This window comes from Coptis chinensis, chromosome 2, assembly GCF_015680905.1.
Source record: "Coptis chinensis isolate HL-2020 chromosome 2, ASM1568090v1, whole genome shotgun sequence".
Taxonomy (NCBI): Eukaryota; Viridiplantae; Streptophyta; class Magnoliopsida; order Ranunculales; family Ranunculaceae; genus Coptis; species Coptis chinensis.
Window position 1 is genome coordinate 101,521,497 of NC_141457.1, and position 27,501 is coordinate 101,548,997.

The window sequence follows — 27,501 nt, forward strand, 5'->3', positions numbered from 1 at the left end:
TATGAAATTGTCTAATAAGATAAAGTTCATATTGAAGCTACTTGAATAGGAAGGTGTTCCCAATTATCTAAAAAAAAAGATTAGATAAACACCGCTTTTAAATGCAAAACTATACTTATCGAGACATTCCCACAACATATAACACAACTATATTTTGAGGTTAGTTCAATGCATTTGCATCCAATTTCTGATTTTCTGTTATTTATTTTTTTAGGTTAGTTCAATGCAGTTGCATCCAGTTTTCGATTTCTTGTTAATTATTCTTTGTTGTAGTTTAATGCATTTGCATCCAATTTCCAATTTACTGCTAATTATTTTTCGAGCTCAGTTAAATGCATTTGCATCTAGTTTCCGATTTTCCGTTAATCATTTTTTTAGATTAGTTTAATACATTTGCATCCGGCCAATTTTCGATTTCTCGTTTATTATTCAATGAGGTTGTATTTGCATATAGTTTCTGATTTCCCATTAATTATTGTTTGAGGTTAGTTCAATGAATTTGCATCCAATTTCTGATTTTTCGTTAATTATTTCTTGAGGTTAGTTCAATGCATTTGCATCAAATTTCTTTTTTGAAATTAGTTTAGTGTAGTTGCATCCAGTTTTCAATTTCTCGTTAATTATTTGTAAAGATTAGTTTCACGCATTTGCATTCTGTTTCTAATTTATAGTTATTTTTTTTAGGTTAGTTCAATACAGTTGTATCCAGTTTCTGATTTCCCGGTAATTTAATCTATGAGGATTAGTTCAATGCATTTGCATCCAGTTTCCGATTTCCCGATAATTATTTGTTGGTGTTAGTTTGATGTATGTGCATTCAAGTTTTGATTCCCCGATATTTATTCTTTGAGGTTAGTTTAATGCAGTTGTATCAATATTCTAATTGTTTATTAATTAATTTTTAAGATTAGTTTAGTGCTTGCATGTGCATCCAATTTTCAATTTTCCGTTAAATATTATTTGAGGTTAGTTCGATATATTTGCATCTAGTTTTCTGTTTCTCATTAATTGTTCTTTAACATTAGTTTCATGCAGTATTATATATATTTGAAAATATTTGTTATTATTGGGGGTTTTTTTTTCCAGTTGCTATTATATATTTTGTGATGTTATTTTTTGTATAATTTAATTTTCCATATGTAATTTGTTTTGGTTTGGTTTGGTATATAATTTATTTAAGCCCAACGTCTACTTTAACTAAATCAATATTTATATACATTATTTAAGTCAACGTCCGCTTTTAATCAATCTCGTTATTCGCTAAAATTGAAAATTATAAAATTTATAAATTTAATTAGAATATGTCGTAATTATTGTGGCTTGTGGTTTCTGAAATCCTTAACTATGACTAAATTTTACACCTCAAATTGATTCAACTTTATTTGTTAGACCCATATATATAGTGCATACAATACAATTTTATTTGTTTTTGGTGTACACTATTACTTATTTTATGATTAGTTTACTTTTTTTTTTTTTTTTCCCAGTCACATGTGTGGTTAACAAATGCATAAAGTAAATGTTCAAGCAACTCAATTCATTTTTTTCATTTGTTATTTCATAGTTTCATTATCATTTTCTAGAAAGAAACTTTGTTATGTTAAACTTCACCTGAGATTAGTGTGGAAACTATTCTTTGTGGCGTAAGGGTTTTAGGAAAATCGTTTTTGGTTGAAAATATTGTTTTTTGCAATTTAGTTATTTTTTTTTAGGTTAGTTGAATCCAATTTCCAATTTCCCGATAATTTAATCTCTGAGGGTTAGTTCAATGCATTTGCATCCAGTTTTCGATTTCCCGACAATTATTTGTTGGTGTTAGTTTGATGTATTTGCATCCAAGTTTTGATTTTCCGTTAATTATTTTTTGAGGTTAGTTTAATGCACTTGTATCAATATTCTGATTGTCCATTAATTAATTTTTAAGATTAGTTTATTAGTTTAATGTTTGCATGTGCATCCAATTTTCGATTTCCTGTTAAATATTATTTGAGGTTAGTTCAATGCATTTGCATCTAGTTTTCTGTTTCTCGGTAATTGTTCTTTGACGTTAGTTTCATGCAAGATATATATATTTGAAAATATTTGTTATTATTGGGGTTTTTTTTTCTTTTTTTTCCAATTGCTATTATATATTTTGTGATGTTATTTTTTATATAATTTAATTTTTCACATGTAATTTGTTTTGGTTTGGTTTGGTTTGGTATATAATTTATTTAATCCCAACGTCTATTTTAACTAAATCAATAGTTATATAATTTATTTAAGCTAACGTCCGTTTTAACTGAATCTCGTTATTCTGCTAAAATTGGAAATTATAAAATTCATAAATTTAATTAGAATATATCATAATTATTGTGGCATGTGGTTTTTGAAATCCTTAACTATGACTAAATTTTACACCTCAAATTGATTCAACTTTATTTGCATACAATACAATTTTATTTGTTTTTGGTGTACACTATTACTTATTTTATGATTAGTTTTTTTTTTCCTTTTTTCCAGTTATATATGTGGTTAACAAATGCATAAAGTAATGTTCAAGCAACTCAATTCATTTTTTCCTTTGTTCTTTCATTGTTTCATTATCATTTTCTAGAAAGAAACTTTGTTATGTTAAATTTCGTCTGAGATTAGTGTGGAAACTATTCTTTGTAGTGTAAGGATTTTAGGAAAATCGTTTTTGGTTGAAAATATTATTTTTTGCAATTTAGTTTTTTTTTCTTCTGTAATTAGCTATATATTTTAGAAAAAGTTGGACATTCTGTGAAACTCTATATGAGATTGTTTATTTATTTATATCATATTTTTTTATAATTAGTAATAGAGTTTAGAAAAAATTGGAGTCTCTAAAGTGCTCCAAAAAATATATTGGTGAGGGTATAACTATAATATATATCTAAAGATTTGGATTTTTTTTTCCGTAATTAGTATTAGAGTTTAGAAAAAGTTGGAGACTCTGTAAAGCCTTGAAAAATAAAGCCAAGATGGTATAGCTATAATATATATCTAAGGATCATCTAAGAGCATCTTTAGGAGTGATACCAACCTAGCATCAAACACCAAATTTTCAACAATTTGGTGTTTTTTCAACTTCAGGAGAGTCACGTGTTGATGAAAACACCAAACCAAACAGTTCTAGCTTTGATGCTGTATCAAATCACTCACGTGGTTTTTAACCGCGCGGTTTTGCCAACACCATGTGGGCTTGGGCTAGATTGTGGTCACGCGGTTTTGTTGGGAAAGAAAAAGAATAAGAAAGTGGATCGCACGGTTTTTGAAAAACCGCATGGGCTTGGGCTTTTAAGATAGGCTTCACTGGTGCGGTGTTGGGAAAACCGCGTGGGCTATATAACGCAGTTTATCCAAAACCGCGTCATTTGATGTCGAAAATTTGATGTTGCTCCTAAAGATGGTTGGTGTTTTTTTGGTTTGGTGTTTGGTTTGGTTCAAAATTTTGGTATTTTTTTTGTTGCTCTCCTAAAAACTGCTCTAACAGTTTCTAGTAGTTCAAAGTTCAAACTGGAATGATCATGGTTTTCCTTGGGAGTTAACCAAACCCAAGAAACCTTTACCCACATAACAAATGTACTGTCTCTCTCCGAAGGCCTAGCCAACCTTGCATATATAGAATGTGTTTGGCATGTATGATAATTGTTTATTTCCCAGATGAACTGCTAGCTATACCACCAAACTATTCGGACAGCCAGACTACAGCCCGAGAATTAGCTCAGTGCGTTTTATGCCTATAAAACACTAGAATGCAATGTTTAGTTAATCAAGTCGTAAAAATATCAAATTGAGAATTCAGGGATATATGTATCGTGGATATATCCCTTTTTGAAATTTGACATTGAACTATATCATGAAATATTTATTTGAAATATAATGATAAATATTAAATAAAATTATTATATATATACAAAATATCAAAAATATCTCAAAATATCATAAATTTGCGGTTTATATATATGTATTTATATATATTTTTAAAATTTAGATAAATATCTCCAAATATCGACCACTGAATCAAGTTACAACGGACCACTGATCATGTAACAGAACTACGTCTTGCCCGAAAACATTAGAACTGGTAGGCGTTTCTTAAAAGCAGTCTCCGTCAGTTTTCCACTTTTCCTATTAGTTCTCGCCACGGAGATATCTTGCGGTCATGTGTCAAAAATATTTTTCTTTTCCTGTTGAGCCCGTAGGCTTTTTATCATGTTTTTGAAGCCCAACATCACAAATACGACCATTCCAAAATTTTCGTTTTCGAGAGAGAGAACGGGATGGGGAGCATTTAGAAATATTGTTCGACCATTAACCCGATCAATTTTTACCCACAACCCCATTCGTTTTCCAATGGCATCCGAGTTTCGATCATGGCTCGACTCAATTCGTCAACCGAGTCAATCATTGCTCTTCAGTTATAATAGAGGTCTTCATATCTTAACTGAAACTCGATATCCCAAAAGAAGACCAGGCGGAATGCAAATGAGAAGAAACGAATTGCGCAGAGAAAGGCGTTTATAAAGCTATATTTCCTTCTTCTTCTTCTTAGGTGGTTCTCAATGTCTTTTTTGTTTCGGCATTATGTAGATTTATGTGTGATCTCGTGTTCCATGATTTACTCCAGGGGGTCATGTAGTTGGCTTTCTAGCTCTATAAAAATTAATCCCAACTCCTAAGTTTTTGTAACTGCAACCTTATATTCGCTGAGACAATTTTGAATGGATTCATTGCTGATCAGTGTTGTTTTGTCCCCTGAAGTTGCAAATATAGTCAGAAACACTTACTTTTAATGATTACCTTCAACCGAATTATAGTCAGGGAAGATAGGGTAGCGTTCTTCTTTCTGTTTTACAGCTCCTTGTTAAAATTCACCATGTATATTGCATACATATTTCTCACCGAATCTGCAAGCCATATCTTACTTCCATAATTATCTTTCCAAACCTCTACTACCATATTGCAAGAAGAGATGTTAAAACCAATCCCCTTTTTCCCTGGTAAATACAGAGTATCCTACTCCACTAAGAGGAGTAGAGAAGCTACCAAACAAAGGTTGAAATAGACTAATTTGTCTGCAACCACATTCACATTTTAGTGTAATATAGCACTCCACTTACTTTCTGCTTGGGCCGACACCGCTCCTGCACTTGCGACAGGAACAGAGACCACCTGTTCAGCCCACCTATTCTGTAGCGTAGCTCTACACTGAATAAATGGATTACATGCTTGATTGTCTGTCTAGGTGAGTGGCAGTATTTTGTGTGTGGACAAACGCTCTTTATGGCCCCATGTAGATGATACAGGAACCTAACCTGAGGCAGCTACATTGGCATGATGATAACTTTCACTAGTATTTCGAAAGAGGATGAGTACCATACTTACTAGAAATGTTGATTTCCAATTCTTGTACAGTTTTTCACTCAATTAAAATCATCAAAGTTTGTTTTCTTCCTTGTTGGTTATTATTTGCATTATTTCTTTATTTATTATTATTATTTTTTAAGTTTATGGTCTTCTTCAGGTTTTCAGTAAGGCTTTTATGAAATGGTTGTGTTCCTTTAAAATAACTTCTTTATATTTATATTTTACCAGTCAGAAGCAAAGAAACGGAAAGTTCTGGTGCAGGAGGCCAAAAAGAAAAAGAGAAACCTGAGGATAGAGCGTAAAATGGCGGCAGTTGCAAGGGATAGAGCTTGGGCTCAGAGGCTAGCAGAGCTACACAAACTTGAGACAGAGAAGGCGAATACAGCTTGACCCTTGAAGTCCACATAAAACAGAAATCACAAGAACCTTCATCTGTGACTGGTAACGATGCTTTTGCTTCTATATTGAAGTCAGATTTTTGAAAACTTTTGTATTATTCTTTGAATGAAGTCTGCATGTGTAATCTTTAACTTCTCTTTGTTTGAATTAGCTAGTCCTTGGTCATAAGAAACTTGAAAGAGTTAGTGATGATAGTCTTCAATGACTGCCATATTGCATTTGATTGTTTGTCGTAATATATGACAATTTGTTCACTACACTTCATCAGATTCAGACGTGTAAAAATTTCAGAACAATTTGGAACAGCACTTCTGTTCCTCCTTCCTTCCCCTTGATGGATAAAATTTCACCCTAGTATAATGTTTAGTCGCATGACAATAAATAATTTATTCAGTAAGCGACATATTATACCCTGCTGGCTCAAAATGGGTATTGTGGGAGTGGTGAAGAATGTGTCAACCCAGTCTAGCATAAGCCACATATTTTTGGTGTTTGGTGAATGCGGCTTGCGGCTTGCATTCACCAACTGATTCATTCAGAACTTTTGATGGTTCTCACGTGTAAAGTTTAACTGTTCAAGTAATTGAGAGAAAATGCTGAGAATGATCCTAAATTCCAGTTTCTGAATGATTGGAAAGTTTGCTTATAATTGAATATTTTACATTTTAGATATACTTAATCTTGTGTAGAGAGCACAGGAGGCCCAAGTCGGGTTGTTGAATGTGCTCTTGCAGTGGTTCTAAATAACTTGGAAAAAAAATTCATGACGGAATTCAGAGCTACAAACCAAGCACAGAGGTTTTTGATTTGTAGGAGAGAGATAGCAATCAGATTGCAAGTAAATGAATGGAGGTGGGCCTAATTAGACTCTCGTTTGTGCAAACGTGTGTTAAAAACTTAAGACAGGGACAGAAACCAACCCTCCTTTTATCTCTTTAACAATGCAATACTTCCCAAAAATTTAGAGAGCAAATCAAAGGATAACTCTAGTAAGATCCACCCACTTGCATTCAAAGTTCAAGGATGGAGAAACAACCCCAAGCAATCAAAAAGACAATGACATCAGAACTAACACTACAAATCTCTGAATCCATTCATTTTGTTACTAATACGACAAATACTAACATCATATCATTAGCTTATAATGAGCATATGTATCTGTTTGATCATTACTTCATTGAACCTCTATGATCTTTGAAACTTTAGAGTTGACTCCAAAAAATCTATGAAATTCCGCTGGGCGAAATGTCCTAATATGTGATTGATCAATATTAAGTTTTGACTGGTGTCACTCTGATGGGTAGTTTCCTCTTCATCTTCACCGTCGGAAAACTTACTATAGAATCTTCCTCAGCCACCCATCTGCACACATCCAAACACACAAATCCAGTTGAAAAACAACTCTACAGTAAAATCGGAAAACTTATTTCATTACAATTGATTATTGTATCATCTAATGTATTTAGAAAATGACCATATGAATTTACATATGGAATCATATACATTTGACAATAGGACCTACCTCGTCGAATGCTGGTAAGTCTTTTGTCTCAAAGTCTAAGTTCAAACATTTTGAATATAGCAAATTTGTAACACTGATCGATCATGGATGGTGGAGGTTTCATTTCTATTTAAGCAGTCAATGAATGTTGATATAGTTTTGTTTGAGCAAGTAATAATACCTATAACTGGTGACAAAATGGTGGAGGAAAATCGAAACTTCGAGCCTTGAGAATTCCAGACCAGGACAGAGTCTCTGCCCGCCACCAAAGGGTGTGAAGCAAGTATTATAGTTGTTAACATGTCCTGCCTTAGTCTGCCAATAGAAACAAACTGAATCAGTAAAGAAGGAAACAATCAAATCAATAAACTCTGCTATGTATAAGAATACAGCTTTAGATGATGGAACTAATTTCAACAGTACTATCAACTATAAGCTGCTTTTTGATATTATCATTATTTTTTTTTTCAAAAAAGAGTTAATCCATGGTCAAGTAGTATATTTTGATACAACATGCATAGCACTCATTCCACGTGAAATTCTGTATTTTTTTTTTTTTTGGTCTAATGCATAAATAGTAGTTTGTAAGTATTTTCAGTATTGATTTTTATTTTATTTTTTGATAATTAAATTTTATTATGGGTTTTTTGTAAGTATTTTCAGTATTGATAAGACAGACCTGCCATCTCCATGGATCAAACTGATATGGGTTTTCGTAATTATCTTCATCCATGTGAACTGAACTAAAATATGCCTGCATGCACCATCCCTTGGGGATCAAATAACCTGAAAGGAAAAACCACTCGTACAATTCAAATAACTAACACCTACAAGAGTACTTCACTACTTCCCATTATGCAACTTGTAGTTAGCACTGAAAAGGAAAACACAGCCTTCAAAACAGGAATTTATATCAGTACCTTTAATTTCCACATCTTTAATAGCCTTTCGCCAAACAGCATTGATGATGTTTGCAATTCTAAGAGTTTCACTAATCACCTTGACAGTATAATAATAGAGAAAATATTATTATATTTTATTAAGCGATTTAGAACAAACTTAATAATAGTTCTCTATGAGAATTAATATACGAGCAACTCACATTTTGGGTAAATGGCAAGGACATGTAATCTGTCCAAAGATAATCTTCACCCAAATGCCTTTTTTGTGTCTTCAAATCCATGTTCTCCTCCTACCATTGTAACACAAAATAGATCAGATCACTTGTGAAGTGCTTCATGCAATACGTTTGGCTTGACAACGAAAAACAAAGAGTAGGGAGAGTAGTCCTCTACCAACGATAATGTTTTTGTAACTTTTATGTAGGACAAAACAAATAGTGTTTCTAGTGTAAAAACCTTATGAATTCTTGCTGTTGAGACTCGGATTATCCTGACCAAAAAATTGCGTCGTAATATACTTGTACAATGTTGTTTGTTTGATACAATTCTTCATGGGATGCTTTTGTGTCCTACGAAGTTACATTAGAAATACTCGAGGACTGGAAATCTTTGCTGTCCTCCCTGAGTCCTTTGGTGGCAGTGAAGGGCTAGAGATGATAATTTACCAAATATCAATCAGTTCTCGGTCTACAGTGATTCAACCCTATAAGGGCCCAGTTTGATAAGACTTGGGCAACATATCCACATTCCAGTTTGATAAGGCTGAGAATTTATTTTGGCTGGCTCACAATCAAGTCCCATCCTATTTATTTGATTTGTAAATGTTGATTTTCATTAATAAAGAAAGAAGCATTTCATTCTTTCATACGTACATATGAGAAGTCGAGACCAAATTATGGACATAGTTCAAATAACGTCTCTTACTCTCTTGCCAACCATGATGAATTTGTATGTATTAGGTGCCAATGTTAGGATTTACAATGATTAAATCTCTGGGCCTAGGATTGTCAATGATTAAATCTGAAACCAAACCGATAAGATAAGATGTATTACAAACCGAAACCGACTTAACAGAAAACTACAAAATCAATTAAATCCTAAATCAAATTAATTAATTTTAGACATATAATTGATAAAACCTATACAAAATTAATTATAAATATTACTAAAATATCATCTTATCTAAGATTTGGTTCATATCAGTTGGGTAGAGGACAAATCTGAAACCAAAACAATATCTTATCGGATCGGTTTGGTGGAGGACAAACTAAATTTCCAAAACCCAAATTATTTTTTTATTAGTTTGGTTTGAGTCGGTTATCAGGTTATCAAAATCCATTGACAGCCCTACTGGGCCTAGCAACGTTACATTCAAGTCGAGTAATCCATCCAAATCTCTAGGCCTTTAAGCATTCTAAGATGTAAACTAATCAATCTTAAACAATCTTAAAAGCACAAAAAAATATGATGATTTTGAGTAACTATGAGATGATACTGTGCAATTATGTGTTTGCATTTTATACCATCGGGTTAAAAATGGTAAAGTCCAGGGGAGGGCCCAATGCCCCCGTTGTAATACCGTATCTCTTCTAGAAAGTTTTAGATGTGGGCTCACAGACATTTAAGATTGTACGGGAATGGAAAAGGTCCCAAAGCATTCTTGGAGTGGTGGGCTTTCACATCCCCATCCCTATCCCCATCTCCTTCCCACACGTGCATGTGTTAAATGATAAGTACTCCGAAGTCAAGGCTTTCCATCACGATGTGGACACATCCAAAAAGAAATCGGTCCCATTTCTTCCATATAATTCCTAATTCCTAACAATGAGTTCTTAATTCCTAACCAAAGAGTTAGGATTAGGACTACCGAATATGTACTCGTAAGGGTGCATTATTCGTGTAATGTAAATATTGCAGCCTCTCGGATAATATTTCAAAAAGTTGCCAGTTTAAATCCTTAATTAAAACCAAAAAATATCAATTTAATCTATTTATTTTACCTTTAATTGTTGGAGAGCCAGAGGACAATCACTGAGGTATTTGATGGCAAGTGTCATTAGCATTGGTACAGATTCTTCTCCTGGGATCATCATCTCTACGATATTCTCACCGATGGAATCGAACGGTATATAATCGCCTGCATCACTTAATAACATTTCCATGGCATCCATCACATCACCTGTCATTACCTCCATCTTCAATTTTTTCTCCTCCACTATTCTATTCACCAGCTTCAACAACTTCTTCTTTGCCTAAAAGTTAAGAGAGAGAGAAATGGTAAGTAAATCGACACCAAATATATAACAATTAATGAATGACAAATTTAATTCTCTTAGTTACCTTCAAAGATTTATATAGCCTTGTTCCTGGTAACTTTATTGGTAAAGAAACCAAACCTTTAATGAATTCTCCAAATTCTCTCTTCAAAAACTCCAAATCTTCACCTGGGTCGACTCCCATTAAAACTTTAACCAAAACTGGAAATGTTATCTGAAATGCCCAAATCACAAAAACAAATAATTAGGACAAGCTTTCCGTACCTTTTTCTTTTATTTTTTTGCTAAATGACATGTATGTGTGTGTATGTATTGAGATTAAGATAAATTACAGGTATCCGACTGTCCAGAGACGCTCAGTTATCAAATCTAGAATTGACTCAGGGCCCTCCCATTTATACAACCATGGGGGTTTCCTTCATACAATTCCATAACACCTACAGCAAGACTAGTACTATGGTTTGCAGTTATGTCAGCTGCAAAATTTGCTTCTCAAGCGTGTGTGACAATAAGCTTTCCGTACAAATTTAAAGTTAAGTTTATTTTGACCACAAATGAAAATAAAAAATGAAGAAGAAGAAGAACACCTACATCTTTAGTTTCTTCTTGCATGTAAATGAGCTCTTTATCCCTCCAAGACTCCATAGAGATACCAACACACCTTTCTATCTCCTTTGTTATTCTGGCTTTAAGTTGAGGGGATTTTAAGAACCCTCCTATCAGTCCATGAACTTTCTTATGAACATTGCCACTCATTTGAAGTATGGATGATTTGCCAAACAGTTCTTGGATTGATTTGGGGTAATAAGGAATGAAACTGTTGCCATGATTCTGTAAAACCACTTTGTTGACTTCAGGATCTATGGATACTATGATAGGTAAGCCCAACAGGTGAGATTTGAACACCTTTCCATATCTGATCAAAATAGAAAAATCATAAAGCTAGCAACCGATGACCCCTTTGTATGAAAAAACAGATTTCTAGCTAGAAAAATATTATATATATATAAAATAAAAATAAATGTTGTTGAGAATGTAAACTGGGAAACTTTAGTTTCAGTTTTTGAAAGAAGATAAAGAGAGTAAAAGGAATCAGAGATCTTTTTTAGTTAATTGGACATGACCTTTCTTGCTGGGATATCTTCCTTTTCATTAAATAGAAAGGAAGGTTAGATATATTGGGAAGTAAGAATAGTCCTTTCAGTGTTCAGAGACTCTGGTTACTGCCTGAAGAAGCAACAACACTTTCAGTCTCCACATTCCACTACTCCAAAGGCTATGCCTTAACCATTAGTGACAAATTAATCAAACCATTTATAATAGGCTTATATTTAAGAATAAACAGAAATATTTTTTCATTTAAGAGAGAAAAAAACTTACAGAGATTTTCTCTTGTCCATGAAGCTAAGAGGTTGAGAAGAGTAACCAGAAGCAATGAAATGAAGAGTTTCACCAATAAAAGGCCAACCCGAACTTCCTTTAGGAATCTTGCTACTACTTTCTGAACTTGTTTTGATCACCATATAAAGACTTTTCTTCCTCCGATTACAATACCACCATCCTGTTATTACAACCACCAATACCAAAATTCCTAAAACAAAATCCATTTCTCAATCTTTTACTTTGGAAACTTCCCTGTAAAGAAATTAACCTTATTTTTGTTTCCTGCGCAGAAACTTAGAACTTTTTTTTTTGTTTTTGCTAAGGATAATTTGTATTAAGCAAAAGAGACGGTACAGATAGAACTATATATACATATCAAACAAGTAACAAAAAGAAATGTTTTTAACGAAACCCCGCTGTCCCTACTTCCCTGCACTACATGCAAGTTCTCATAGATAGAGCGTGAGTGAAAGAGAAAGATGTTGGAAAATTATATTCTTGGAACCCCTTCACGAGTTCATAGTAAACATGCTTCTATGCGGCAAATCATATATTAGGGTGTAAGTAGTGACAAAGAAAGAGGCCGGGGACACACACAACCTCCATGCACCGTACCGTACCACAAGAAAGTTGAAAGTCGGAAATCAATCTATGATGTTCTTGGTATTATGGAGAGAGAGAGAGAGACAGATTCTGAAGATATAGAGAAGTCCTCTATTTATTAATGGAAAAAAGCTATTTTGAGTTGGGTGTACATCCCACGCTTATTCATTTTTTCTTAACTGTATTTGGTAAACCAGACTAATTTTAGTCCATTCCTCTATTTTATTAGCAACAAAATCAATTTCTTGTTTCTTCTATACTTATCTGAATAATCTGGATTTGTTTCTCATAATCATCATAATTCTCAATGTGGTATATCATTGTCACCGAATAAATAAACTATTATTCCCGAAAAGGGGTGATCTTGGACACACCCATAAAACCACTCACATACCCCATAACTAACTAAAATTTTTGTTATACCCTCAATAACCGCTTCAATCCAATAATATCTCCTAAATTTATTTGTGGTATTTCCAATAGGGGCAAAAAAAAAAAAAAACACAATAACAACAACAGCAACAACACACGACTTTGTAATCTTGCACTTCAAAATTCAATATTGGTGAGAGAAATGCTGCTAGAGATCGAGCGAGGTAAAATATTGGAGAAAAATTCAAGAAAAATATATGGAAAAAATATTCATATATATATATATATATATATTATAAATAAATATAATAATATATATATATAAAAATAAGAAATGACTTGTTTTGTCTTGGGTACATGCACCTAATAAAAAAAAATTAGGGACCTAAATATGTCTTAAATAATTTTATTTATTTATTTTAAAGTTGGAGTACGGGAGTATTTTTATGGGTGTCTAAGATCAGCCCACCCCACACCCCCCCCCCCCCCTCCCCGAAAAATCAATTAAAATGGAAAAATATTATATTTTTTGTTATTATTTATTAGTAGTATTCTATTAATACAAGAGTTTTCTTTTGCTCGGTAGAGAGAGAGCATATAATTTGCTATCGCTCTTGTTTTAATGTGGAGGATCTCATCAGATCTTATCTCGTAAATTACTTTCTATTTCAGTAAATCCTAAATATGAACTATTTTTTTTCCCTTGTTTTTTTCCAAAATATATGAACTAATGAATGTATTATTATTGGGTCAATAAATTCGAATTCGGGAAAACTAGTGATCTGCTACTCCGATGAGCTCATGATTGTTACGCGAAAAATATTATGCGACGAACAACCATACGTGTCACAGCCCGAATTTCTAAACAATACAAAGTGAATATTTGAAATATAAATATCTCAAACATCACTATGTTCACTTGTTTAAAAACCCAGACTATGACGGGGATACTACACATACAAAACCCTAACAGCCATATCATACAAGAATCAACTTAAATTAAAATAATCCCAACAATTATCCGCCATTACTTTATAATTAAGATATCATCCCGTCCAAACAAAACATCAAACAGACTCTCTGAAGAAATAGTCCTTACTACCATGTTCTCATGTCATGCTGAAAATATAACTACGTTATTACATCTTTTCAATAAGAATCAGACCTAACAAAACTAACGGATTTTGCTCCGTGCAAGAATCCATTCACCACACGCCCACGGTTCCATCGCCTTCCACCTATGTTCCTAAGAACACACCCACGCTAAAAAAAACAAAGCAAACATGGGTCAAAAAATGAAATTTCTTTGGTATGAGTAGACTAACCACATATAAACATATTCAATTTTACTTATCCCAACTAACACTTTAAATATATCATAACATAATCATTCTCAGCTTGGAAGACAGGTAGTTCCGTCATCTCAACCGACATAGTTTCTTCCCAAGCAAAACTTCTATTATATTAACTCGTTTTAATATCTAAATAATTGAATTACAACTTACCGATATCCATCTTTGCCAGATAAGGGTAGGACCGGCGCCCCTCGCAAGACAAAATATTATTTAGTCCTACCCTCCTGCAAAAGAAAGTTAGAACTTGTATATAACATATGTAGATATCCTATATGTATTCAAAATTAAGCCCAAACACACTCGCATAATCAAATCAATTTCTCTTATCAATTACTCAATTACTTTTCTTATACACCCACCCTTTAGTACCTACTCCACGATTTGCACTCCACACATTTGCCAAATCATACATTCCTGTGTGCCTCTCTCCCACCGAATACCACCATATCATAGCCACCTCTGGGCTTTCATACACATATTTCACAACCTCTTTGGCACAAAACTCAGGTCATTCATGGCTTATTCAAGGAATAAAGGAATACCTATCATATTACTAACGGGTCATTCATGGCACATTCAATAAATGCCTTGGGTCATTCCTGCCACATTCAAGGAATACACAACCCTACATTCCCGTACACTCAAGGAATACAACTAACCCGCAAGGCGAATATCTTAGTTCCTCTTTTGGTGGCGATCCAAACAATCACGGTCATTCATGGCACATTCAATGAATACCCATATATAACGCTAACGGGCCATTTATGTCACATTCAATAAATCCCCACCTAATATATGACATCAACAGTCATAAAACTCAATTCCAAAACTTGAGGCGTGGAGAGTTCTAAAAGGGTGAGGTAATTTTGTTTAAGCATTATTGAAATTTATTACATATATTATTTTAGAGAATGAATGAGTATCTTGATTCATGTATTTTTGGTTTACGCGTTATTAATTTCATGGATATATAAGTGTCATAACGTTGTGTATCATAAAAGACTGAACTATCACAGAGTAGTAAATACATGTACACAAGTATATTTAGAAAGGTCTTAGCTTAAAGTCAAACATACTAATAGTCCTAGACCTATCCTAATAGACCGAATCATAATCCGAGGTAAAAGTCAAATTTGGGTCAACTAATCAAAGTCCGGTCAACAGTCAAAGTCAACCTGCCAATGGTCCACCACAGTCAACCAGCCAGGTCAACAGCAGTCAACCAGACTTAAACTCCTCTAACCCCGAAAGCCCAAAGCCTAAGGCCAATAGTCTAAACTTAAGTCTAAAAATAAAAATCTAAAATTTAAAACCCATAAGCCCACCCACGATTTGGCCCAAGCCCAAATCGAACTTTACTGTTCATCTCCTTCCTCACAACACCTTCACCAGTGCCTCCACCTCCAGCCACCACCAATTAGCCACTCGCCACCACAAGTGAACCCAGCAGTTTGGTTCCTTTTTCAAACCCCTACCTATCTATACTAACAAATCGTGATTCCCTTATACTAGGTAAATCGAGATCGACTCCATTAATGGCTCCTCTGGAGCTTCAACAGCCCCAACCACAACAAAATCAACTCTCCACTAACCGAAATTAACATATAACAAAACCCCTACTACTTTAATTCCTACCAAAAACCCAAATCATTGTTTATCAAATTCGTCCCTCATAACTGGATCGACATTGACCTCCATTAATGCGTCGGTTCCGAAGCTTCAACTTCATTCTCCAGCACCCACTCTATTCTTCACCATCCAACGACTAACAACCAAGTAAAACCCACCACAACCACCATTCAATTCAATTATAACTACAACAGTTAACATCACCACACAATCAAACAAAACACATCAGTCAAACACAACCAAAATATATATAGGACGAGTTGGTTTTGATGGCGACGCCATTAACAACCGGTGTCAAGGATTCGACAGTTTAAATTCTCAAATTCGCCATAATTTTATTTACTGTAGTATTTCAAAGTTTTGTATCTGACCATCGGCACCATTACAGAGTTTACAAAATCTCAAATATGTAAAACAGTATTACTGATATGTTTAGTAGAAACAAATAATTAAACAAAATAAATATAGTTAGACTACTCACTGTTTATAAACCGAACAACGATAAAAATCCTGAAAGACCGAAATCGACTGTTGCGCGAAAGGACGATCTTTTCGTTCAAAACTTTTTCTTCTTTCAGTAAAACTCCTTTTTTTTTTCTAAAACTCTCGTTGTCTTTCCCTCAAAATCTCTACGTGAGAATACTATTTTTTTTTTCTAGTTTTTAAAACCTCACTGAAAAACAAGGGTTGAAACTTATCTACTTATTTACGGGACTTTTATCCCTAAGCTAATAGTTATCATCTATCCGTTTTATCTATTTTCATTATTATTATTATTATTATTATTATTATTATTATAGGAAAATCAAATAAAAGACGGGATGTTATAATACGCCAGTAGATTGTGTTAATTATTGGTGTGATCCCCATCGCTTGGAAGTCTTGGAGTGGACTGGATCGATTACCAGTTCACCACCACTTGGAAGGACAATTTGCAACGCAAGACTGTTTTTTTTTATCAAGTTAATCTTGCAATGCAAGACTAGTTTTCACTAAGTTCTCGCTTGAGAAAAGGTGGAAGACTGCCTGTTGTATGAGCATAGCACTATATCACCTATGGTTCTCTGCCTTGACCATGGCCAGAAATTTAGTTATGTCAACTCCTCTCGCACACTAAGGAGATGCACCACGGCGCCCCGACAAGTTCAAATTCCATGTTTATGATAACTAGTCAATTAGATTGCCCCAAGAGTAGCAGAACGGCCAGAACCAGTACCACCCCCACCCCCTAGTTGTGGATCAGTGGATGACTACTACTTTTTCTTCATTTTTTGCTTGGAATGAATGGATGACTTTTTATATGTTGTTATGTTTGATATATCAAGAAATAAGCCAAAAGGTTTAATTTCTAATTTTAATCATAGCCTAGAATAACTGGGTTTTAAAACTATTGATAAAAATATTTTTTTTTTTTTATAACTACTAGAAAAACCAGATTTTACGTTTTAATTATTAATAAGGACAGACTTTATTTTTTTATTTTTTACTCTTTCCAATTTTACCTTTCTATGTTTGGTATGCACTGACATCTGTGCATAGTTGCATACTGCGCATACCAAGAAGTGGCATGCACTGACACTTGTGCATATAATTTTCTTTGTGATGTTTGGTATGCATATGACGTTTGTGCATACCAAGAGATAATATACACTGACATTTGTGTATACCATTTTTTTTGTAATGTTTGGTATGCACTGCCGTTTGTGCATACCTCGCATACCAAGGATAGTATGCACTAATATTTGTGCATAATATTTTCTTTCTGATGTTTGGTATGCACTGACATCTGTGCATACCTAAGGTAACATACTAAGGTAGTATGCACCGACACCTGTGCATACCAGGATACTATTGTCTTTTTCGGACAAAAATCAACTATTGTTTTTTAGAATATTTTTGAAATACGAGTGGGTTTTTTGGTTCATTATTTCAGAATTTTATTCTTTTTAGTTTTGTATCCTTGAGATATTAAGGTTTGAACTTTGAAGTTAAGTTATCAAATGGTCGGTAATTCTAAAGTTGCAAATAGCCAAATAGTCACAACGAATATGCTATTTGTTTAGGATTAGAGATAATTTGAGAAAGAATTAGACATTCCTACAATTTGGAGGCTATTTTAATTTATTTATTTATTTTTACTCAGAATTTGGAGGCTATGTTTACTCAGAGCCTCAGCATCACTTGCATGTTGCATTGTTGCATACTCCAATGCTTAGATGATTACGTTTTCTTTTCCGATAATTATGCTTAGTTGATTATGACTTGATTGAGAACTGCCGAAGAAAGTTGTCAACCTGTTTGTCATATGGTGCATGTAACCAAACTAAGCGCCTGACAAGCTAGAGAGGAATGTATATAATGGTCAGCACTCCGTGCCATAATTATCAAAGAGCCTGGTAAAATTATTGTTTACAAAAATTTCAATGCTGAATTTCTCAAAAGGGACTGATTTTAGCTCTCCGATTTTATAAATAGTTTGCCATATATACCCCTAATAAAAGACAAATATAAAAAGAAAATTGGTGGGACTTTGGACTCCATCTTCTTCAGGGTAGGAGAACAAACCAACTTCAACACCACCCCAACCTCGATATCAGCATTATAGTATGGTAATTCATATGTAATAGTAATTTGGGTAAATTTTTAATTAAATATATGCTTTCCTTTTGCTCTAATACCAAATAAATTAAGATTATACGTTTTTGAGCTCCTCCACAAATCATGGTGGTCATCTCTGATTCTCTGTTAAATCAAAAATTCAATAGTTATCTAAGAATATTCAAATATTTCAAATGAAGTTAGTGTTAGAAATCCCACAAAGGATATTCCTAATGTCAAACAGCGGTGAATTCATTTGGTTTTTGGCAAAACTTTCCTCTCCCTAGTTCTCCATGTTTTCTGGAAGAGAAGAAAAATGCAAAAAGTAAAAAGGCTTTCTCTCTCTTTGTTCAGTACTTCAATTTTGTTTTCAAGGGTCAAGTCACTTATAAATCCGGGGATGCATCAATTTAGTGCGTGGAAAAATCAGTTCCCTCCAATAATTTGGATGCCTTAATTTGTGTATTTCCATCTAATTTTTTTTACAATCATTAAGGCATTTTCTATGGGGGTGTAAAATTACACCTCCACATAGACTTTACTTAGGTGCTATTAGGATTTTACAATTATAATTACAAATTATTGTATAGTTCATAAATATTCACTCTCTATTGTTTTCAACGGAAAAGTGTAAAAAAATTTGATTTTAAACTCGAATGACACTTGAAGACGTTGAAGTGATGTTTCTCTTTAATTTTCAAATTGTAACTTTAGAAATAGATAGGGAGTGACGTCCCAACGTTTTTTTTGTTCAGACGTGTGTTCAAGTGTCGACTAGGCTATTTATCAACTGATAGCGAAATAGAAAATTTTTCATTTTTTCTATTAACTAATAGTCTATTATCTACGATTTAACACCTCCATTGAATAGATTTTTCTTGACATTTGGAGATGCTCTTAAGAAATAATAATATATGAATTCGATATTATCGAAAAAAAAAATATAACTGAATTCGATAATCTATCAAGAAGCTATGGGACCTTCCTAAGACTAGGTTCTAACTTGGACGTAGGGTATGGACCCTAATATAATAGATCCTACTCTAGCTGTACTGATCCAGTCTGTAGGGTAAGGACCTTTGGTGAAGGGCTAAGTAACTGCGGTTAGAGACCACTGGGGCCCTAAACTTGTGGGCCTAGATCCTACTCACATTTAGGTTCACCAACAATTGGACCATTGCAATTTATGGACGTATTAAATTATTAATGCAGAAACAGAATTACGCACCTAACAGGCTAACATCAACTTGCGCACAAAGAACCTTTCTAAAATCACTCTGTACGACCAGATGTGCACGTATAAAGCAACTTGCATGTTCACAAGGAGGTGAGTGTGCAATTTATAACTTCAGCGGAACCATGGGGCCTGCGCAGCTGTAGGTAGGCTCCTGGCCTTGGCATGAAACTGAGGTCACACCGTCACAGTAACGCGCTTGCCCAACACAGTACATCGAAAATGGCTGGCCCAAGACCACTGAAACCAAATACAAGACTCAAACTTCATGTATTGATGTCTCAATGTTACGGTATGTGTATTTACCAGGTTCAAATCCAAACAACCCAATTTGCACTCCAGGTCCAAATCCAAGTAACGCTCCAACCAAAATTTCTGGCCAGCATTGAAAGCAAACCAACTACCACCCTGGATTAAACATCCCACCCAGAGGGCTGTTAATGGATTTCAATAACTCATAACCGACCGAACCAAACCAATAAAAAACGGTTTGAATTTTGGTAATTTCGGTTTCAGTTCGGTAATGGTTTTAATTTTGAGTTTCAATAAAATATTGGTTTGGTTTCAGATTTGCCTTCCACTGAACCAATAAGATAACCTTTTAGTAATATTTACGATTAATTATGCATAGGTTTTATCAATTATGTTGCAAAAATTAATCAATTTAATTTAAAATTTAATTGATTTTTATAGTTTTTGATTCGAGTGAGTTCAATTTTGGATGAAATATAATATTATCGGTTTGGTTTCTGATTTTCTAAAATCCGACCGATACATTGACAGCCCTAATCCCACCACAGATATAATTACAATAGTTAAATGTCAAACTGAAAATACCCTATGCCCTTGCACTGCTATTGTAAAAAGAATACGAACAAACTAGTAGATTCTGTTTCAACACGCAACGGCTGCATCAACTTTGTTATGGAAGGAACTCAAGTTAGTTACAGCAAGTGCCTCTCCAAACAGTGATGCCCTCGATGATTTTAGTATGCGTACTTCCACAAAGTCACCAATTTTAGGATTCAACCTCCTGTCATTCTCTTCAAAATGAGGGACAGGTACATCCAAAAATGATACTCTATGACCTCTATCAGTCTTACCAGTGAGCTCTGTCTCAGGAGCTCTCCTGTTGGGTCCTTCAACTAACACAAGTTGGATAGTTCCTACTTCAGAATCATAAAACTGACCAGTCGTCTCACGGAAGGCCTCAATGAGCTTGGCCAATCTCCTTTGCTTGACATCCTCGGGAACATCATCTACATAATTTCTATGGGCATGTGTTTTCTCCCTCATGCTATACGCAAACATATATGCCATATCATAACCAACAGTTTTTACAAGACTCAAGGTGTCAGCATGTTCCTCTTCTGTTTCTCCACAAAATCCTGTCAAAAGTAACACCACGTGTTATACACTTATACAAGATTACTTGTCTCATATCGTCAAACAGCATGCAAAATGCAGGCAGTTCCTACGAAAAGATGATGAACCCAATAAAAAGAGTTAGAATTAGATTTGGTAATACTCAAGTTCAATAGCGAAAGCCCTCACCTAGAAGATCCAAAAAAAAGGGTGTTGATCTTCAAGATGAAGACAATAAACTACTTCTGAAAAACAGTAAGTGAGATGATCTCGAGGCAATTAAATCATCGTCAGCTGAAGTACATAAAAGTAAATTAAATGACAAGTTGAATATCAAAAATCAAGCTGGGGAAGAAAACTTTATGAAAAATTATGATAGATATCATCACTACTTCACTAGTCCAATACATCTGGAGTACCGAAGCAGATACCATTCAAATTTAAGCATTCATGGATCCAACAAGAATTAAGATGTCCAGCATTAATAATCAAGTTAAATGGATGTTCATAACTAAAGATATAATGAGGAAAAAAAAGAATGCAATTGAATCAGATTAAAAGTCCATTAATCACGAGCTTGTAATCATCTCTCCGAAGTACTATCAATAAGATGTTCCTGCTTGGTCCCCAAAAATGATGCCCCAACGAAGTATTATATGCTTTTAAGTAATAATAACTATATGTTACTCAGATACATATGTAAACATGCCAATCGTACAAGGAATATCAAGTAGAAACAGAACAGAGCAAGCTCTTACCACATATGAAATCACTGCTAATCCCAACATCAGGTATGATGCTTCGTATCTTGTGTACAAGATCCAAGTACGCCTCGCGAGTATACCCCCTACGCATTCTTTCAAGTACAGTCGAACTCCCTGTTTGTGCAGGTAGATGGATGCTCTTGCATATATTGTATCTGTCTCGCATTAAATAAAGTAAATCAGTGGGAAAATCTTTTGGGTGTGGGGATGTATATCTAAACCGCATCTCCGGATATTCAGAAGAAAGTCGATCCAGTAGGTCAGAGAAGCGCAGGCCCACTTTTTTGACCTTACACTTGCTGGAAAAGCCTTCACTAAGTTTCCAGTTCTCTCCTGGTTCAACATCCTTTGCTATCCCAGAATCATCATTATAGCTATTCACATTTTGACCAAGAAGCATAACCTCTTTCACACCCTCTTTCCAAAGCTCACCTACCTCTTTCACAATTGAATCCACCGGACGTGATCGTTCTCTGCCTCTGGTGAAAGGTACTATGCAAAATGAGCACATATTATTGCAACCCCTCATTATAGAAACAAATGCAGTAACTGAGTTCTTTGATATCCTAACTGGACTGATATCAGCATAAGTTTCTTCAAGTGAAAGAAGTGTATTGATCCCCTTTTGACCATAATCGACCTCTGCTAACAGACGTGGCAAGTCCCTATATGCATCAGGCCCACAGACAACATCAACCATCTTATCTGCATCAAGTATCTTATCCTTTAACCTTTCAGCCATGCATCCCAAAACTACTACTTTAGGAGGATGCAAAGATTGGGATCTTCCAATAGCGACATTACTCTTCCACCGTCTTTTAAGAAACCAAAAATAGTTTAGCCTCTGCCACACTTTCTGCTCTGCATTGTCCCTGATAGCACAAGTGTTTATGAAAATGATCTCGGCATTCTCTGGAACCTCAGCAACCTCACTGTATCCAGCATTCTTCATGATTGACAGGACAATCTCCATGTCATTAATATTCATTTGGCATCCATAAGTCTCATGGTATATGCGGCCTTTTGAAAGAACCTCTGAAGCTGATACAGGGCTACACAGATAAACAAAAAGATTTGAATACCCAGGAAACCAATACAAAATGTAGAGGATCCAAGCATGTAAGTTAAACATGCAAACTATATGTGAGCAATGGTTACAGGGGACAGTAATTATTGCAAGTTTCATTCCATAAAGTTTCGTATCATTTGGAACTATGAATTATTTTATGTTAGGTTGGCCTTTTTGGAGAAATGGATGTACAAATGTCAAGAGCATATAGGGGGAATCCGCAGTAAAAAGCAAGCAAAGGCAAAGAGGAATCTTCTCACTCCAAACTAAAACTAGTTGCTGTGGCTATCCCCAATTACCAAAATGTGTGGTGACATGGCCAGCAATGGTTTCTCCCATGGACTATTATTACATTGCCTTCAATGTAATACTACCTCTGCAGATCAAATGGTACTAGCGTTGGCATAAAACTTGATGAGCCTTATACAATTATGTAAGTAAATAAATGAGCGAAAGAAATAATACAAATTTAATTATAGCATAACAAAATGGCCATTACCTTAAAATCAACAAAATTGAATAAAACGTCATTCTAACCATTAAAACTACAGTAACAATACAATACCAATGAAGGGTATAAGAAACTCACTCTACTTGCTGTGTTTCCGAAGTAGAAACAGCTTTAGACATGAAATCACGTAGACTTGGAACATCAGTCTTGTTGAAAAAAGGAGAATGAGAATGAGACAAGTTTCTGAGAGAAGAAGCTAATCTATGTGAACGTAAAGAAGGAGAAGAAGGGAAATGGATTCTGTTGGAAGTAAAGCATAAGTTGAGACAACAGCATTTTGTGAGTTTAGCGAAGAGAGATGGTGAGTGGGGTTGGTTTAAGAGATGTGCCATGACTGATGTGCGTGAAGAGAGAGTGTTATTGGATTTGGATAGGGTGGGAAATGGGTGCACCACTTGGTCTGGTTCTAGCTAAACCTGGGTCTGCTTAGAGAAGTCCAAACTTGAAACTCCAAACCATCACCCCTGAATGCAAAACCGTCGGCGGGAGTATTATTAGCAATTTAGCACCCTCATAATTGGATTCCAATTTTTTTTTGTTAGAAATTGGATTGTGTAAATCAGTAAATGTCCAAATTTATCGTAAAGGGTTATTAGGACATTACACAAAATTAAGACTTAGCTCTTAAGTTAGGATAAAATAAGGAGATAGTTTTGGTTGTTGTTAATGGCTGCTCTTGGTGAAAATAAATATGCTTACGTATCCAATCTGTGTATTGAAAGTGGTGGTGAAGTTTAAGTTAATAACTCAGATTGCGATCAATAATCAGACCGGAATCAAGCCACACGTAGTTCTTTTGAGTGACTTTTATAAGCAATAAAAGTGTGCATTGGATGCAACACGTGTACTGATAGGTACAAATATATAGTCGAGATGAGTGGCATGCTTCCAAAAGAGGCACGTGAGTATTAGCCGTAAGTGTTCAGGGTTGTCTGAACTGGCATAAGGTGTAATGATGGTGAGTACTCCGTAATAATGGTGAATGACTATAATGGTTTATGTATTACGACGGGAATGAGACTTAAAGATAATAGTAGTAATGATGACAGTGGCAGATGATGATGTCACGAGATGGAGCCGAGTGACAAGTCGCTAGTGCTAATATGTATGCGAGTCTTTGAGTATGGCGAGTGCTTGGAGTCTGCTTCGAGTATAACGGGTATCCATATGTCTGAAGTCGAGCTATGTTGAAGGAGTTGTTGTATGTGGACCTTGTACACATTATGTGTCTAGTGGGATATCTCTTACAGATTGCAAACCAAAGCATGTCTACGCTTTACACTATGAAATGGCTTGCTAATTGCTATTGGCTATGTGGGCGGAAGAAATTAGAAATTAGAAATTAGAAACAACTCGCCACTAAAAATAGTAAAAAAAACTCTCTCCCATATAGTGAGACTGTGAGAGAAGTAGAGTTTAACTAACAAAAAATAAACATTTATTACAATGCCAGTGAGGAGGATCGGTGAACAAGATATCCCTCAAAAAATGGATTTCCAAGCTTTTCTTGCTATCTCAATAATGGTTGTCAACCCAGCTAAAATTACCTTTGCATGCTATTGCTACCATAGATTACTTTGGGTACAAAAGTGTAATTCTTTATGTGTAAATTCTTATGTATTGTAAATTCAACGTTGTGTTTTCTAAAAAAAAATCACTTGATTTCATATATATATCGGGCTGGCTACGTCAACATACAAAAATGACATACGAAATTGACATACGCAATTCAAAAGCGGACTTACACATTACTCTAAGGGCTGATTTTTGGTAGATATTATCTCCCTACTATGGATAATATCTCTACTAAAAATAAGCTCAATCGGATGTGTCTAATCTTGTCAAAATAGTGTTAAAATTCTGGACCGTCAGATAAATTTCTAATTTGAACTCGACTTTTAGTAGAGTAGACATGTTCAAAGGAACTGATTATTTGTGGAGATGATCTCAGATCTCCATGTTGTGGAGACCACAACCCCATAAAATCAGCTTTTAGTTCATTATGTATATATAGCGAGAGACGCAAACCTAATGAGTACAATAGAAACTCTATTTTTGTTCGCTTTTCTTTTCGTCTATTATTTTCCTTTTGAGAATGGACACATTAATACATTGCTTCATTCCGAAGAGGCATTTGTTATGTGTAATATATGTTTACAAACTTAGAGGGAATGACTTTGTGCTAAGCTATGGAAAATGACACCTTATGCAGTTATTTGGGTTTTATGGAAATCAAGGAATAACCAAATCTTCAAAAACAAGGTGTTCAATGCGGAAAGAGCTTGTGTGGAGGTTAAGGCGTTATTGTGGTATTTGTCTTCAATAACACCGGAAAGGAATACTTACAAGTTCAATCGTTTAGAGACTTGGTTCTCAACTAGTATGAGATTATCAAGAGCATAGTGTAACCACTGTGGTTTGGAGTTTCAAGAGGTTGTATGTATCATTACTATGCTGCTGGTGACCCTCTCTCTCTCACCGTAGCATACCATTATTTATTATTATCGGAAAAAAAATACCATTACTTATAGTAATGGCTCGTGTAATCTCTTCTCTTCTAGCAATAAAATTTAATTATCGAAAAAATATGTTTACAAACCAACGTGATGTACATGACAAAATAGCAACAATGCTTATTGTTGTGAACCCTTTTCACATATATTATGTTGGCAAATATATCACAAATTCAACATTGTGTTTTCTAAAAAAAATCACTTAATTTCTGATGTCACCCATTCCTATTCCATATTTTTTTTATAATGTGGCGAGAGACACAAACCTAATGAGTACAATAAAAACTCTATTTTGCCACTTTTCTTTTCGTCTATTATGTTCTTTTTTGCGCATGTTCAAACACAAAGATGTCAATATATAACTGAGAATAGACACACATTAATACATTGTTTCTGAAGAGGCATCTGTTATGTGTAATATATGTTTACAAACCTACGTGACAAAATAACAACACTACTTATTGTTGTGAAACCCTTTTCACATATATTATGCTGGCAAATATATCACAAATTCAACATTGTGTTTTCTAAAAAAAATCACTTAATTTCTGATGTCACCCATTCCTATTCCATATTTTTTTTATAATGTGGCGAGAGACACAAACCTAATGAGTACAATAAAAACTCTATTTTGCCACTTTTCTTTTCGTCTATTATGTTCTTTTTTGCATGTTCAAACACAAAGATGTCAATATATAACTGAGAACAGACACATTAATACATTGTGTCCGAAGAGGCATTTGTTATGTGTAATATATGTTTACAAACCTACGTGACAAAATATCAACACTGCTTATTGTTGTGAAATCCTCTTCGCATATATTATACTGGCAAATATATAACAAATTTGGTATGTAACTATCGTATCATATTGTAAAGGTTATATTTCGTTTAACCTTGCTGATGTAGGCATATTGGGGGAGAAAGGATTGTTTGATTAGGTTTGACCGAGTTCGTGTGGATGAACTGCCTACGTATCAAATTCTCTCTACTGGGGGAAGACTTGAATAAGGTCAGACGTAGTTCTTCATCCTCTTTATATAGGTAAGGTGCCCGCACCTCTTGCTCTCTTGTGTTAGGTCAGATCTAGGTCGGTTGCGAGCCATGACGACGAGTTAAGGACAACATTTATTGTGAAGCATGCCTGAAACCTCGGCTTTGATGGTTGTATTAAAGGCTTATGTTACGAGCCATTGTGGACGAGAGGATTAAGCGCTATGGAAGTCACTAATGGGTGAGATCGCTTATTCGACTCAAGTCGCTTCGAAGCAAACTCGCAGGACAAGTACGTAAGATCGGTTGATGGTGACATCGCTCTGGGCGCGAGTTGAATAGATTGTTTGCCTGAGTCGAGTCACTATAAAGCGAGCTCTGAGAACGAGAACATGAGGTCTGTTGGTAGTCTATATATGTTGGACACGTGTGCGATATTCATTGGATGTGAATATTACTCCTTCACATAGCCCCATCTCAGTAGATCGTTTTTTTGCAAAGGAGCGACCTGCTGAAAGAGAACGATATCATGTGTTTAGCACATGTGAGGATGCGAATAGGTATGAGGAGAAATAGCAACTACCTCATTTTGTGGAATTCAAAAAGATGTTATATAAGGTGACATGTCGTCTAGGGTTTGAGTGAAATCATGACTTGCCTT

At 34.7% G+C, this 27,501-nt stretch overlaps 2 protein-coding genes across 2 annotated transcripts; both read right to left on the bottom strand.

Moving 5' to 3' along the window:
- Positions 1 to 6,841: 6,841 nt before the first annotated feature.
- ROT3 (Cytochrome P450 superfamily protein) lies at positions 6,842 to 12,526 on the bottom strand. The gene is made up of 9 exons (XM_086591256.1): positions 11,832 to 12,526; positions 11,043 to 11,367; positions 10,516 to 10,665; positions 10,176 to 10,427; positions 8,376 to 8,465; positions 8,194 to 8,272; positions 7,953 to 8,059; positions 7,455 to 7,588; positions 6,842 to 7,134 (listed from the first exon to the last, which is right to left on the bottom strand). The coding sequence occupies exons 1-9, from the start codon at positions 12,056 to 12,058 to the stop codon at positions 7,044 to 7,046; spliced, it is 1,455 nt and encodes a 484-aa protein (XP_086447382.1). The 5' UTR covers positions 12,059 to 12,526; the 3' UTR covers positions 6,842 to 7,043.
- Positions 12,527 to 20,340: 7,814 nt separating this feature from the next.
- On the bottom strand, positions 20,341 to 23,797 carry LOC147519701 (Methylthiotransferase). The gene is made up of 3 exons (XM_086591257.1): positions 23,413 to 23,797; positions 21,749 to 22,806; positions 20,341 to 21,013 (listed from the first exon to the last, which is right to left on the bottom strand). The coding sequence occupies exons 1-3, from the start codon at positions 23,664 to 23,666 to the stop codon at positions 20,520 to 20,522; spliced, it is 1,806 nt and encodes a 601-aa protein (XP_086447383.1). The 5' UTR covers positions 23,667 to 23,797; the 3' UTR covers positions 20,341 to 20,519.
- Positions 23,798 to 27,501: the final 3,704 nt, after the last annotated feature.